This window comes from Neoarius graeffei, chromosome 17 (assembly GCF_027579695.1).
Source record: "Neoarius graeffei isolate fNeoGra1 chromosome 17, fNeoGra1.pri, whole genome shotgun sequence".
Taxonomy (NCBI): Eukaryota; Metazoa; Chordata; class Actinopteri; order Siluriformes; family Ariidae; genus Neoarius; species Neoarius graeffei.
This window is the reverse complement of record NC_083585.1, coordinates 19,246,672-19,263,900: the sequence shown is the minus strand read 5'-3', so window position 1 is coordinate 19,263,900 and position 17,229 is coordinate 19,246,672. Positions and strand designations below refer to the sequence as shown.

The 17,229-nt window shown below is 43.0% G+C and overlaps 1 protein-coding gene across 1 annotated transcript; it reads left to right on the top strand.

The window, feature by feature from the left end:
• Positions 1-14,103: 14,103 nt before the first annotated feature.
• LOC132901119 (zinc finger BED domain-containing protein 5-like) lies at positions 14,104-15,801 on the top strand. The gene has a single exon (XM_060943478.1). The coding sequence runs from the start codon at positions 14,104-14,106 to the stop codon at positions 15,799-15,801; it is 1,698 nt and encodes a 565-aa protein (XP_060799461.1).
• Positions 15,802-17,229: the final 1,428 nt, after the last annotated feature.

Genomic DNA, 17,229 nt, shown 5'->3' with positions numbered 1-17,229 from the left:
TACGGCTGCACCTATTTCACCATCTGGGTTATCATTAGTAGGAATAAAAGTGCAACAGCTGTCTCCGACCATAGCACAAACACCCCCCTTTTCTGCTAACAAAATATCAAGGGCCATACGATTTTGAGTAGTCATTAGATGCAGGGCGGTTAACTCAGTCCTAATACCATCGACAGCTCTAATGGTTTCATTAACAAAGCTGGCTAAGCGATAATGTGTTATTTCTACATTCCTCCATAGATCAGCTACGCCAAAATGAGGACACATTGATGTCCAAAAACGGTGCCACCTAGTAGTAAGATGATGTTCCAAGGGTGGGAAATTATGATAGACATCTCGTTTTGGGCGATGAGCAGAGAGAGGATGGATAGCAGTGATAGTGTTTTTGAGTCGTATGGGAGCACAAATGCCTGACCACTTGATGGGAAAAGAAACAAGGAGATTACTATTACTGCAGTACCAGTACCAGTTTAATGCTAATTTAACACCAGGATAATTATTAGGGTGTGGTGGAACACAATTAGGATGAGCCCTACATGTGTTATTGACATACCCGATACTGTTGCGTGTACAATCAGTTAGCGGAGGGTTACATTGGCATGAATTCGGGACCCAGCGAGGACATGGAGAGGTGGCGGAATTCTGATCATATATCTGCTTACATTGAGACTTAGAAATGTGTCCCAAATAAACGTTACTGTTTTTTTTTTAGAGTAAATCATTCTAAAACAGTGAGGGAAAGTGAAATTGGAAGGCATATCTACTTGCAGGGTAGTGAGGATAGAATCTTGCAGTATAATATCAGGGGTATCTGTGCCATATGCTAAAGAAGTCTGGTTTAACATTGCTACCACAGAAGGGTGCGGAGAGTAATTACAGAAAGGGCCCCAAAATTTAAAAGGTTGGCCTTTTGGGCCCCAAGCATAATATAAAGCTTCAGAGCATAGCAGCAAAGGTGGGCATGTAATAATAGTAGAAGACGGCATCAAATGACATACATAACAACTTTCATTTGTGTGAGTCCGTGCAGTCCAGTTAGCGAATTGCCAGAAGATGTTGTCTCGAGGTCCAGCTCCAGCGGGTAACCCTGCTCTGAGCAATAAGAAAATAGTCACGAAGGCTTGGGCGGGTAGCCCTGCCCCGAGCAGAGATGAAGCAGCCACAAAAGCTCGGGCGGGTAGCCCTGCCCCGAGCAAAGATGAAGTCACGAAACCCGTGATGAGGACTATCATGGTTGTAGTGTGGATGATTGGTTCCAAACTGGGCGCGAGATATCTTCCCCTTTTTGTTCACAACGTCTCGCAGACAGCAACCCGATTCTCAGTCAGCCAGGGCTGCACACAGGTCAAATCTATGTAGAGCACAGTGAGAGAAAGAGAGAGAGAGAACAGAGACTGTGTAGGGACACAAAAAAGCGTTAATAGTAAACTGATCATTGTAACACAACTTTGTTATGGAGCCTTTTTCAGTCGTGTGGCATGGCTCCACTGTGGAAAAAGGTCAGTTAAAACAGCAGTAAGAGTAATGGCAACTATTTCTGCAGGCTCACTATATCTAGGTTCTCCCAATTGTCCAAATCGTTTAAAAAGTCGCACCAGCACCTTGTCTCCCACTTGGAAGGGGTGTGTGTTTGCTGATGGTGGAAATGATATTGTACTATTGACCTTAGTACAAATTTCATGCAATTTATCGATAAGGGCTGCAGAATACTCATCCATATGTGTCTTCAAATCAGAGGTACCCAGAGCCGGAGTCCCCTTCCTCCAGGGGAGAGGGAAAGGTCGTCCAAAAATAATCTCGTAGGGGGAATAGCCACCGAGACCAGGTTTTGATGTCATGAGAATTTCAGCCAGTGTGGCTGGCAATAGGTCTACCCAATTTTTTGAACCTTTGGTCTGCATAGCCTTAGTTAGTTTGTCTTTCAATGTTCGATTTGTACGTTCTACAATACCAGAAGATTGAGGGTGGTACGGAATGTGAAAACGCCAGTTTAGTGAGAGATACTTACAAAGGTCTTGTGTGACCTTTGAGGTGAAAGGGGTACCCTTGTCTGAGTCTATGGCATCTGGAACCCCATAACGAGGTATTATTTCTTTTGCCAGAATACGAGTAACTACCTTTGCATTCTCTCTAGAACACGGAAAGGCTTCTACCCATTTAGAGAATTTGTCCACAATCACCAGGAGATATTTAAATGACCCACAGGGAGGCATGTATGTGAAGTCGATTTGCCATTCTAAGAATGGAGACGTAGGTATGGGTAAACACTCGTGTTTCGCGACTGCTTTAGAGGGATTATTTTGTGCGCAGATGAGGCATCTCTCAAGAATTGAGTCCACCAAACTGTTTAGATTGGCTATACAAAAAAGTTTGTTCATGTCCCCCTTCACCCCCCTTCGTGCACAGTGTGTCATGCCGTGAAATTCACGCACGAGGAAGGGAAGGCAATGTGATGGAAGACAAAGGCGGCCATCCTGGCCGTACCATAGGCCATCAGAGGCGACATAAGCGCCTTGTAACTGCCAAAAGGCAGAATCATTTGGAGAAGCTGAAGCCTGTAAAGAAATAAGGTCTAAATCTGGGATCAGGCTACTAGCAAGACAAGACGTATTACATGATGAAGGGTCTAGGCCAGGAGACATGACACCAGAAGCAGCAGCAAGTTTTGCCATACGATCAGCAAGAGAATTACCCATGAGTTCAGGAGTGTTTCCCGAGGCATGCGCTTTAGTCTTAACTATGGCAAGTGACCTAGGGAGATGACAAGAATCAATAAGGTTTTGTACTAAGGTAGAGTGTGAAATGGGCTTCCCGTCTGCGGCGTGGAAGCCTCGAGACTGCCAAATCTTCCCGAAATCATGAGCCACCCCAAAGGTGTAATGAGAGTCTGTGTAGATTGTGACATCCTTGCCCTGAGACAAAATACAAGCACGCATTAGTGCATACAACTCAGCTGCCTGAGCGGAAGAGAAAGGGAGAGCATAGGCCTCGTGCACAATATCGGGCAGGGAACACACAGAATAACCACAGAGGAAAACACCATCTGAAGGTTTAGAACAAGAGCCATCAACAAAGAGTACTTCCCCCATCTCCAGAGGGCTGGAGGAGAGATCAGGCCTGATACTGGTAGTATGCAAGATTTCAGATAGACAATCATGATCGGTGTACTCCAGAGTGTCGCCCTGAGAATTAAGAAGGCGTTCGAGAGTGTGACCTACAGTATTAGAGGATGTCGCACGAATTTCGAGATTGTCAGTAGAAAAGAGAATGGTTTCATATCCGGAGCATCGCTGCGCAGTCATATGTTGAGTCTGTAAATTTTGCAATACCTGTTTAACTTCATGTGACGAGTACAAGATCAGTGGGTGAGACAAAACCAATTTCTCTGCATCTAAATCCATCATAGCACAGGCGGCGACAGCCCTTAGACACGCAGGCAAGCCTTGAGCAACAGTGTCTAATGTTTTAGATAAGAACGCACACGGACGAATCCCCCCTCCATGCTCCTGAGCCAAAACACCAGACGCCGTACCTTGTTGTTCACAGGCGTAGAGATGAAAGGGCTTTGAGTAGTCAGGTAAACCCAGAGCTGGGGCTGAGCAGAGAGCGCTTTTGAGGGAGTGATAAGCGTTAATCATAGTGTCAGTCCAGGTCAAAGGATGTCGCTGTGGATCTTGATGAGAGATTGCAGAACGGAGAATCTTGTCTTATGAGGAGCAGTCAGGGATCCATTGTCTGCAGTAGTTGATAAGACCCAGAAAAGACATCAGTGCATGTTTTGTTGCAGGGCGTTTTGTGTCTAGAATCGCCTGCACCCGATCAGCTGACAGCTTACAACAACCTTGTGAAAGTTCAAAGCCCAGGTACTTAACAGTGTCCTTGCAGAACTGGAGCTTGGTTCTGGAAACCTTGAAGCCCTTTTGCGCCAGATGTTGGAGCAGGCGCAAGGATGCGTCTCGGCAGATTTCCGGTGACTCGGCAGATACCAGAAGATCATCTGCGTATGTCAGGACCACAGAGCCCTGGGGGAGGGAGAGGTCACAAAGTGCATTACAAATTACAGCTGAAAACACAGCCGGAGAATCAATAAAACTTTGCGGTAGGCGTGTCCAAGTATACTGCTTCCGTCTGTGCGTAAACGCAAACAAAGGCTGTGTGTTTTCTTCAACGGGAACACTGAAAAAAGCAGAACAGAGATCAATAACGGAAAAACAGCAATGATCAGCAGGAACTTGTGATATTACAGAGGAAACATCAGGTACAATGGGTGCCACAGGGACAATCAGTTCATTAATCTTACGCAAGTCCTGCGTAAAACGCCAGGTACCATCAGGTTTAGGTACTGGATTGACAGGTGTATTGTACGGGCTGGTACACTCTCTCACCACCCCTTGTTCAAGGAGGGATTGGAGGATGACATCAATTCCTTTGGCTTTGTCCTCAGAGAGAGGATACTGGTTAACATAGACAGGAAACATGTGTTTGAGCTTAGCCTCATAAGGAACACAATGAACTAGGCCTACCTCGTCCTTCTGTTCAGCCCAAAGAGAGGAGGGGATTTCAGTCAAAGCTGTAGAAGGGTCCGTAGAGGAAATAACAGTGTTTACAGAAGCCATGCAAACAGCAGAGATATTTGGCACAGTCACATGTGAAGAAAGATAAGATAAAGCAGGAGGCAGTGAGTCAGGAGTGCAAATAGTCATTTTTGATCCCTGAAACGAAATGGATAAATGTAACAGACTCATTAGATCCCGCCCCATTAGATTAAAAGGACACTGTGGCATCAACACAAAAGAGTGATGTTTACGAAGTGCTGTGTCAGCGGGACAGGTTACCAATAACGGAGGAGTGCAAGGGGAGGAAAAAGGGACCCCATCAATTCCCACAGAGCGAACAGTTTTGTTAGAAATCGGACCCTCGTAGGAATTTCCCACTGAGGACATCGTAGCACCAGTGTCAATTAGGAAAGGAAGCACCTCTCCATTTACAGCTAATTCCACGACAGGCAAATCACTGGTTAGATAAGAGTCGAAAGAACAATGTAGCATCATGGGGTCACAGCTCTGTAGGCAGCTCTATGCTCGACCTGGGCCTATGGGGTTTGCCGTAGGGGCAGGCAAAGCAAGAGGGGGAGGAGGAGGAAGAGACACATCACGCTGAAGATTAGAAGAAGAAGGGGGGAACATATGCCATGCCTTGTCTTCATCTGCCCTTTTCTTTCGACACTCACGTCGCCAATGTCCTTCTTTACCACAATAATAGCACAATCTACTACCAGGGCATCCCTTATTCCAGGGCCCCGCCCTGGCTTGTGGATTACCCCAATTCTGATTCTTCTGTCTATTCATGTCCTCATGGGGCTGTGAGTAACCACCAGCAACAGAAAGGCAGGCCACCTGCTTACCATCCAGAATACCATCTCCCTCCAAAGTTCTAATTTTTTCCCCTAGGGCTCTCACTATCATATTACTCCGGTCACTCAAATGATTTTTCAAAACCTTCTGTATATCAGGACGACAATTATTCAAAAATGTCGAAATAAAGAGAGGATTGCTTTGCTGCTGATTCAGTTGCATATTTCCCAAACAAGTCCACGTCTCGCTAAAACATGTCAGAAACTTTGAAGTGAGTTCAGCCTTCTCCTGTTTGCAATTAGTAACCTGTGAAAGATCACGGCTAGCCTGTTTTCGTGAGAGCAGATAGCGCGTCAATTGGTCCTTTAATTCTGTCATAGCTCTATCAGTCTCTTTCCAGTAGAACTTAAGCACATGCTTTGTGATGGTTTTGCCGCCTTCTTCTATTTTAGTTTCAACTACTTCATATTCATCATTCTCAGGACCTAGGCAGGGCACTGCAGCCAGCAATGCAGCTTCATCATAACTATCACTTAGAACGGCATGCATGATAAAACTATAATCTGCACCAACCAGCTGTTTATGTCTACACATTCTTAAGAGCATTTCTACAAAGTTAAGTGGGTTGTTTATCGAAGGCAACAACTTAATAATATCTTTTAATTCTGATGCCGAAGGCGGATCGATCTTATATCCTCTTCCTCTTCGGGCCCACACACAAGCTGCATTTATGGGGCTATCATCATCAGAGTCATCGTCTGTATTGGAATCGTTCGTCTCGTTTCTTTTTAACAGCGTTCTTAAGCTTACAGAGGGGTTTTTACTTTTAGCACCTGTGTTAAGAGATACGCTAGGAACGCTATCAGCGGGACATGAAGTATTCGCCGGTGTATTTACAGGAATGTTTGCAGGTGTGTTTCTTGCTCTCCCGGACATCGGCGGGAGAGCAGAGGCTGTAGATCTAAACAAAGCAGGTTTTACTTTCTCGTCAGGCTTAGGGTGTGGTACTGAATTCTTTTGCTCTTTAGTTTCTTTAATTCCATGAAAATCATCCCATATTGGTTTCATTTTAATCCATTCTAAATAGCCTCTGGTCATATAATCATAATCCCATTCTGGGTTGCCAAATCCTTCATATATCTGTTTATGTGCCGAAACGGGGTAGTCTGATTTAAAAGTTCCTGCACGAGGATAAATTAAAGACTGAGGTTGTATTCCTGACCATTCGGCTAAATGGTCTAACCAAGGAGTAGTGTAGAGTTCTAAATCACATCGATTCATCCAATCCCGTGGAGTATCTTCAGAATCGGGTCTGAGTACCTCCTTATTACAATTACCCCCCATAATGGCTGCACGAAGGAATCAGTCTCGAGATTAATTATTATTATGGGTTAACTCATAAAGCGCACTCTTCCCATAAACAAATTACGAGGGTCACCGTCCCGTGTTTTTACACGAGGATAACCAATCTTCTCATGGCTCTTCCACGAGGTTCACCAAAAAATCTAATCTTCCCATAAACAAAAGTCTATGAGGTTCACCAAAAACGGCCCGTGCCTATTCACGAGGATTACCAATAACATAACCAAAATAATAAACAACTGGGTTTTTCTTTTTATTACTACCAACCAGGCGGAAGTCTAACCAATCAAATTAATCAATTAAAATAATTTACTCCTTACCTGATTGGAAGTAATCCCCATACGGGCCACCAAATTGTTAGGGTCCAACCCAGTCTGAACGGTCCTTATTTCTCGAGACCCCTGATGCCTTCGTGCCCCTCGGATCTGGGACGAAATACCGCGAGAGAAACAGACCAGGAAAACCAGAAAGGTTTCACAGCCAGTTTTTCACAGTCACTTCGTCGAAATGAAAACATTTTTGAAAACATTTTATAGCATCCATTTATCTCTGTTTTTATGTTTTGTCTACATATGTGTGTGTATGTGTGTGTGTGTATGTGTGTGAGTGTGTGTGTGCTATGTGTGTGTGTCTGTGTAGGAATGTCAGCTTATGACATCAGCTATGCTCGTCTCCTCACTTGCGTGCAATTGAGGGGACCTTGATCTGGAAATAATAATAATAATCTCCATCAGTGTGTGTATAAATCTTGAATCAATCATAATATAATAACATATTTCTGATCATATGACATGACAGCAAGGTACAGACAGATTTTAAAGGTCTTTGCTTACGTACACCACTTCAGGTCAGATAGAACATAGAGCATGGAATTTTTAAACACAGATAATATGTCTAGTCTATGAAGTCTATTCAAAGAAGGTCAAATACATCAGAAATGAATGCCAAATTACACAGAAAAGGATCTAATAGCTAACATATTAAAACCATAATTTCTTAACACATGAATGCGTGCTAAGTCAGCAAATCACATCCCGACTTCACTAACACACAGCAAGACAATCACAAGCAAAACAACAAATAACAACGTCTTCAACAATGTCAAAACAAAGAATGCCACAAGAAAGTAAACAAAAAACAACAACAAACTCAAACAAGAAAGTCACACGAAACATAAGAAAAATGAGAATATGTCAGAGAGAAAACAATTAAACAACTAACAGGATTCAGAATTAAACTCATAACAAAAACTAAAACTAAATTAGTTTCATGTTTTTAAGCTAAAAACCTTAGAATCATAAAGTCTTAACAATCCTAAATTATATTCTGTAATTATGAAACTAACATAAAACTAACATTAATCACTAAATGCATCGATTAAATCCATACCATAACACTACCATAGTATATGCAATAGTCCAAAAAAGGATCTTTAAAAAAGCTCTAAAATATAAAGTCTTAACTAACATGAATCACTTAATGCAGCTTTAATTCTACCATTACAGATTTCAGATTCAACATTAAAGTGTGTGTGGGTCGATCTGACATCAAAACAGACCTTGGCGTAGTTCAGACACATCTCTGATCAAAAATACACATTTCATATCAAAATAAACAAAATGTTCCCAAACAATGTCCAGCCGAGACATAAGGTCATTTCAACTAATAATATAATTTTGTCACAAAATAATTTGCTAACTTCTTGGCCAAGAATTAATACTTATATAAACCTACATATAATAAAACCTAACAATCAGGATCAAAACAGTTTATTTCAGGGCATATGATTCTTAAAATATCTGGGATGCAATAGGACCTGAGGTAACTTCCTATTTTCTAGTCCAACTGCTCTACTTGTCTGTTAGAAAGCAGATGGTCCCTTTCAGATATTGTTACCTTAAATTTGAGCTGTTGCCTTCCATACATAGGAGGTAAACTGGCCTCCCCACTGGAGGTAAATTGTCAGACACAATATCTTCTGGTATGCCATAATGCAGAAACACATAACTAAATAGTGGTTTCCATGGCTGTGGGAAGTTTAGGTGTGGTATTGGAAGGGACTCAAGTAGTACAGTGGCCAAGTGTCTAGTGGTTCAGAGCTGTGTATACGTAGATATGGCAATGTTGAAACTTGTGTCATGAGCAAGGGAAGGCCATACTGACCATTTTGATTGTTCTATGAATTCCCAAATGTCCATAACTGAGCAATATATAAGAAAGAAGAAAGAAAATGAAATCTATCAAAGCATAACCTGTTATTTTCACTGCTTTGTCAGGATATGAGGTCTGAGCATGAACAACTCCTCTTTCACATAGACATGAGCTCGCTTTCCAGAGGTAAAGTACTGCAACACTTGTATGAAATGCGTGCAGAGGTCAAATCCTTTCTATATGATACTAAGTCTGAACTTGCAAGTTACATGATGACCCTCTTTGGGTCGCGCAGCTGTCATATCTAGTGGACAGTTTTGACTGAAAAAACTCACTCAATAAAGTGATGCAAAGGAGAGGCAAATATCTTGCTGCTTCCAGTATTGATGCATTGATTTACAAATTGGACCTTGGTGTGAGCGGCTGGCAAACTAAAATGTTGACATGTTTCCAACTTTTTCTCATATAAAATTGTGGGTATATTTCAAGTGTTGACTCTCTTAGTCGGCATCAACTCTGTTATCATTAAAATGGGCAATCCATTAACTGAATTGATAACAGAGTTGACATTTTCCACCATTTTGTGTGGAATGCTAACCTCAAACTAGCTACCACATGGCATGTACATAAGCAGAATGTTATAATAGATTTGATGAATAATTAATCAACTGTTGGTGTATCCTAAATATTTTGTTCAAATTAATGAGACACTTCATACCTCACTGCCTTTCTGAAGTTTCCTGCCAGAGGATGTGACCTCTCTCAGTGCAGGTGTCATGCATATTATTCAAAGTCTTTGTAGATTTTATGCAATTTATAACAGAGTTAAGTGTTGACAAGAACATTGGGACAGATAAAAATATATATTTTTTTATTACTGAAATTCAATACAGAAAATAGACATTCTATGCAATTTATTTTTATAACAGTTAATAGAATAAGCCCGGGCGGCACGGTGGTGTAGTGGTTAGCTCTGTAGTCTCACAGCAAGAAGGTCTGGGTTCGAGCCCCGTGGCCGGCGAGGGCCTTTCTGTGCAGAGTTTGCATGTTCTGTCCGCGTGGGTTTCCTCCGGGTGCTCCGGTTTCCCCCACAGTCCAAAGACATGCAGGTTAGGTTAACTGGTGACTCTAAATTGACCATAGCTGTGAGTGTGAATGGTTGTGTCTATGTGTCAGCCCTGTGATGACCTGGCGACTTGTTCAGAGTGTATCCCGCCTTTCGCCCGTAGTTAGCTGGGATAGGCTCCAGCTTGCCTGCAACCCTGTAGAACAGGATAAAGAGGCTAGAGATAATGAGATGAGATGAGAATATGCCCAAAAACAGATTGTTAGACTGAATCACTTCATGCTTATTCAAGTTGAATGTATGAATCAGTAGTCGAAGACTACTGATGGGGGTGGAAGTCATTTAGCTAATGTTTTATGGATAAATTTGGTCAAAAATATACATCAAGCAATGCTATTGGTGAAAGTTTGTCATAATTTGCATTATTGTTCAAAACTGATTTAATAAAGATTTCCTTTGTGCAATATAAAAAAAGGTACATCTCGGAGATGAGAAATGTACCCTGAATTCAAGAATGACCCATTCAAAAAAAATCCATCTATCCATCCATTATCTGTAGCCGCTTATCCTGTTCTACAGGGCCACAGGCTAGCTGGAGCCTATCCCAGCTGACTATGGGCGAGAGGCGGGGTACACCCTGGACAAGTCTCCAGATAATCGCAGGCTTGAGATATAGAGAAAACCATTCACATTCACATCTACAGTCAATTTAGAGTCACCAATTAGCCTAACCTGCATGTGTTTGGACTGTGGGGGAAACCGGAGGACCCGGAGGAAGCCCACACAGACACGGGAAGAACATGCAAACTCCACACAGAAAGGCCCTTGTTGGCCACTGAGCTCAAACCCAGAACCTTCTTGTTGTGAGGTGACAGTGATAACCACTATACCACCGTGCTCTCTCTGTCCCACTCTCTGTCTCTTTTATATGTATATAAAAGAGAGAGAGACACTGTGTTTATATAAAAGGGAGACTATATATATATATATATATATATATATATATATATATATATATATATATATTACACAGTGTGTATATATACACATATTATATATACACACTTTGTGTATAAAAGAACTTCACTTTAAGGCAATACGCTGCGCACAAAACGAGGTCCATAAAATCATGGCTTGTCAGGTTGGTGTAGAAGATGTTAAGTAGCCAGCACAGAACCGTGACTTCAAACCCACTGCTGAACACATTTGGGATAAATGTGGGATAAATTATCAATCAATCAAATGCTGAACACATTTGGGATAAATTAAAACAGTGCCAGGCTTTCTTGCCCAAGATCATGGCTCCAACCACACTGTTGCTCTTGTAGCTGAACGGGCTCAACTCCCTACTGTATAGCCACATTCCCCAATCTAGTGGAAATCTTCCCAAATGATTGGAGACTGTTATAGCAGCAATGGGAGTACTAACTCCATTTTAATGCGCACTGTTTTGCAATGGGACCACAAACTCCTATGGATGTCATGTTAGGTATCTGCATACTTTTGGCCATGTACAGCATGTTCTCTTTAAAGTATCATCCAGTGACGACTAAAACAAGTCAAATTAGGCAGATCAATCAATCAATCAATCAATCAATCAATCAATCAATCAATCAATCAATCAATTAATCTCACTACTTTATACTGCTTAGAGTCACAGTCTTGTGAAATATTTCATATTGAAAAGCTTGTTTTCCAAACAAGTTGAGTTACCAACAATTAGTACTTCAGTTTATTATCATCCTCATCCTTAATGTCAGGGTAGGATACAGTGGGGAGACTTGGGACAAGTTTTCAGCTTTTGTAGATTGTGTGAAATTCTTTGCAGGTAGCAATACATTTATATTGCATTAGAAAGTATTTCCTATACCCTCTTACCACAACATTCATTTCTCAGCTTGTCTCATATACTGACTTCACTTTTTCTGTCATTTTTTTTTGTGGGGAGACATGAGACATTATGTTCGGAACCTTGAGCCATGGTGGACAGAAATGGAGAAAAAATAAAATACCTAGGTCTACATGTTTAATTTTTATTTGTTATCAATACCTGTAACACATGAACTGTATGACCATTCAATACTGGTACAGTTATAGAAAATTGTCAGTTTACTCAAAACCTCTCGTCTCGTCTCATCTTCTTCCGCTTTATCCGGGACCGGGTCGCGGAGGCAGCAGTCTAAGCAGGGAAGCCCAAACTTCCCTTTCCCCAGACACCTCGGCCAGCTCCTCGGGAAGAACACAGAGGCGTTCCCAGGCCAGCCGAGAGACATAGTCCCTCCAGCGTGTCCTGGGTCTTCCCCGGGGCCTCCTCCCGGGGGGACATGCCTGGAACACCTCCCGAGGGAGGCGTCCAGGAGGCATCCGAAAAAGATGCCCGAGCCACCTCAGCTGATTCCTCTCGATGTGGAGCAGCAGCGGCTCTACTCCGAGCTCCTCACGAGTGACTGTGCTTCTCACCCTATCTCTAAGGGAGCGCCCAGCCACCCTGCGAAGGAAACTCATTTCGGCCGCTTGTATCCGCGATCTTGTCCTTTCGGTCATTACCCAAAGCTCATGACCATAACCATGGAGAAAAATCTGAGGACCGTGATGTCGCTCGGGATGACGCAGCCGGGGCCCCACCCTGGAGCCAGGCCCGGGGTTGGGGCTCGTATGCGAGCGCTTGGTGGCCGGGCCTTTGCCCATGGGGCCCGGCCGGGCTCAGCCCGAAGAGGTGACGTGGGCCCGACCTCCTGTGGGTTCACCACCCACAGAGGTAGCAGTAGGGGACTGGTGCAATGTGGATTGGGTGGCAGTCGAAGGCAGGGGCCTCGACAACCTGATCCCCGGACACAGCGGCTGGCTGTTGGGACATGGAATGTCACTACCCAAAACCTGACTTGACAAAACAGTTCCATTCTCAAAAAGAAATGAAATGGCTTAATCCTCATGCAGGTACATGCTCACATTTTTAAACAATTTTATATTTGTAAACCACAAGAAAAAAAACCCGTGATACGAGCTGTCTCAACTCTTCCCATCTGGCTATTTTTTCAAAAATTTGAACTTTTTTACAGTATTCTAAACATGTGTGCGTATGCATGCAAAAAAACAGATACCAGTTGAGTGCTTTAGTTAACATTCACATAAAACATCAGAATGAAGAAAAAATTTTTCAAAATGTGATTTCTGTGACTTTGATCGTGGCATGGTTGTTGAATTTCAAGCACAAGTATTGAGAGTTTAAACAGAATCATGCGAAAAACAAAACCCATCCTGTGAGCAGAGGATCTGCAGGCTGAAACACATTTTCGATGAGAGATAGGTCAGCGGAGAATGACCATGCTGTTCAGAGCTGACAGGAAGTCTATATTAATCCAAATACTGTATGTACTCTTTACAACTGTGGAGAGTGGAACAGCATCTCAGAATGTACAATACATCAAATATTGAGGTGGATGGGCTACAACTGCAGAAGACCATATCAGGTTCCACTCTTCTCAGTCAAGATCAAGAATCTGAGGCTATAATGGGCATGTACTATAAAATAAAGTAACCCAGAGTGGTTCCAATTTAAGTTCTTATAATTTAACAGAATAAGGTTCCCACGTAGGACCAAGGGATTTTGGTCCACATAAGCCCCACTTTTTGGCTTTACTTATGGTCCGCACGGGATGAGATATATTGGCGACCATGTGGGGCTAGAGCAAGGGTGCCCAACCAGTCGATCGCGGTCTACCAGTCGATCGCAGGCGGAGTTTCAGTCGATCGCGAGAATGACAAAAAAAAAAAAACTTGTTCAAAAAGCACACTAATAAAACCATCGTTCATGAGTGACCAGAATATATTTTCATATTAATAAAATTAAGAAATATATAAATAATTCTTAAATATATAAATAATTCTGAATCCTATTCTGTTGCATGCTGGGGGTTTGCCATGGTTGCTAGGTTGTAACTAGGGGCCTAAAGCGCGAAGAAGCTTTAGAGTCCGCCTAGTTACAACCTTGCAACCAGTGTAGTGGAATCTGAGAAGATAATGGCGGAAACCAAAAAAGCTAAAAATTATCACTTTCATCCTGAGTGGGAAGAGGATTACTTTTTTGTTTTTTCGAATTCAAAGCCAGTGTGTTTGATCTGTAATGCTACCGTGGCTATTCCAAAGAAGGGAAATTTGGAGCGACATTTCATGACAGTTCACAAGAGCTATGCTAAAGACTTCCTGGCGAAATCAGCTCTACGAACTGAAAAGGTAAACAACCTGAGGAGACAGCTAGCCGCAAAGCAGGCAGTGTTTACGCGACCTGTTAATAAGAGTAAAACTGCCACGATAGCGTCTTACCGTGTGAGTCGTGTTCTGGCAAAGCACAAGAAATGTTTTAAAGACGGCGAAGTTTTCAAAGAAGCCTTTGTGGAGGCCACGGATGCACTTTTTGCTGACTTCAAGAACAAGAAGGAGATCATGTCGGCTATTCAAGAAACCCAGCTATCCAGGAACACCATTACAAGGCGGTGCGAGACCATGTCAGAGGACATTGAACGACAGCTTAGAAATGACATTGAGAGCTGTCTTTGTTTTTCGCTGCAATTTGACGAATCAACTGATGCTGTGGATGTGGCGCAGTTATGTGTTTTCATTCGGATGGTTTTTCATAACATGATGGCAAAAGAAGAGATTCTGACAATTTTGCCTTTGAAAGGGCACACAAGAGGGTCGGATGTTTTTGACACGTTTATGGAGTTTGTCAGTAAGTCGCATTTACCCCTCTTCAAACTTACGTCAATCACAACTGATGGGGCTCCATCTATGGTTGGGCATACTGCTGGGTTCGTTGCTTTGTGCAAGCAGTCGGAATCTTTCCCTGATTTTTTGAACTATCACTGTATCATTCACCAACAAGGGCTGTGCAGGAAGATTTTGAACATGAAGGACGTCATGGACGTAGCTATAAAAATCGCGTGCTCTTTTCGGGCCAGGAGTTTACAGAGGCGCTTATTCCGTGCCCAGCTCAAGGAGGCAGGTGCAGACCACACTGATCTGCTGCTGCACACCGACGTCAGGTGGTTGAGCCGAGGCAAATTCCTCGAAAGATTTTTGGAACTTTTGCCCGAAATTAAAGAGTTCCTGAAGCACACAACTACCCATGCTGCTGCTTATACTCAGCTGGAGGACGGTCAGTGGCTCGCTGATTTGGCTTTTCTCACAGATGTCACCAATAAGATCAATGACTTGAATCTCGAGCTGCAGGGGAAAGGAAAGCACATCGCCAACATGATCAGTTCAGTGAACACCTTTAAAACGAAGTTGCGCCTGCTGGTACGCAGGTTGCAACAGTGTGATGTCAGGAACTTTCCGCACTTGGAGGCTGAGCTCCGCCGTCAGGGCAAAGACAGTGTGGAACTTGCTCGTTATGAGCAACAGATCCAAAACATTCTTTTGGAGTTTGAACGCCGGTTTACTGACTTTGCGTCCATTGAGCCTGTTGCTCAGTTTCTGTGCTTTCCATTTGGTGAAAATGTTGATGTGGATTGCATTGCGCCCAAAGTAGCCACACTCTTCAGCCTGGACTCCAGTGCTGTCGAGAATGAAATTCTTACACTGCAAAATGACATTGAGATCAAATGCAGAGCAACACCTGGGATAACTGGCGAATTCTGGAACCTGCTGCTGGAAGAGAAGTATCCAAACCTCAGACAATGCGCACTGAATATGACTTCCCTTTTTGGATCAACATATTTGTGTGAGTCTGCCTTTTCACACATGAAAATAATCAAGTCCAAGTACAGAACCACACTGACTGATGACCACCTCGCGGCCTGCTTAAGGCTGGCACTCAACTCCTACTGTCCGGATTACGAGAAGCTAGCTGCCTCCTCCCAGTGCTAGAAGTCCCACTAAGGTAGAGAAGTGTTTATTATTATTATTATTATTATTATTATTATTATTAGTAGTAGTAGTAGTATCTTGAATGACATATTCATATCATATCCATATACTTAGAGGAGTATTTTATCTGTTTTCCAGATTCATTTAAATCCAACTGCTGGTTTCCCTGCTATTGCCACTCTCCAGGGAAGTTTATCATTTTGAAATATTGGACTTCTCTTCTCCTCCTTCCTGCTTTGAAGTTATCTCTTCTGGTGTGTGTGTGTGTGTGTGTGTGTGTGTGTGTGTGTGTTAATCTGTTGAATTCATGTTGAATTGATGTTTTCCAATTTTGGATTTCTGTTATGGAGTTTTTGGAGTGTTCTTTTCTGTAGTTGTGTGTGTGTGTGTGTGTGTGTGTGTGTGTGTGTGTGTGGTTGAGAGAGAGAGAGAGAGAGAGAGAGATGATGTGCCTCTGAAGTTCTGTTTTGGACAACCTATTTGTGACATGTTGATCAGTTCCTCATTTTTTTGTGCATTTATACTGCCTATTCTCCTCCTGTGCAAATAAAAACTCAACTACGTGTGATCTGCGATTGCGGCTCCTTGTTTGAATTATTGCCCGGCCCTTGATCTTGACTTGGTAGTTCTCGGCATGCCATCAACTTCAAAAGTAGATCTTGGCTAAAAAAAGGTTGGGCACCCCTGGGCTAGAGGATGGTGGTCACATGGGCCCCACTTGTAGCCTATCTATGTCCTTGTAAGTGTCCACATGGGTTAACCCAGACAGATGCTGCCAGATGGCATCTTTTTTTCAGGAAATTCCTTGCTTATTCCAGCAAGACAATGCCAAGCCACATTCTGCATGTGTTACAACAGTATGACTTTGTAGTAATAGATTGCAGTGCTAAATAGCCCTGTCTGCCTCCCATTGAAAATGTGTGGTTAAGTCAAGTCAAGTTTATTTGTATAGCACTTTTAACAATAAACATTGTCGCAAAGCAGCTTTACAGAATTTGAACAACTTAAAATATGAGCTAATTTTATCCCCAATCTATCCCCAATGAGCATGCCTGTGGCGACAGTGGCAAGGAAAAACTCCCTCAGATGACACGAGGAAGAAACCTCGAGAAGAACCAGACTCAAAAGGGAACCCATCCCCATCCGGGCAACAACAGACAACATGACTATAACATTAACAGTCCTAACAAAGTCAGCTTCGTTGATGCTATAAACCCCCTGCCAATGGAAACCCGAGTACAAAACTGTTCACGACAACCACAGTCCCAACGTCAGCAAGTCAACTGCAGTCCCAAAGTCAACAAGTCAACTGCAGTCCCCAGCCACAAAAACACCACTGCAAGAGTCCAGAGCGTCCTCCAGGCGCGACCCCCAACTGTCCACATGGGGCCGCCCTCCACAGGAGTGATGCGATGAGACTCCAACCAG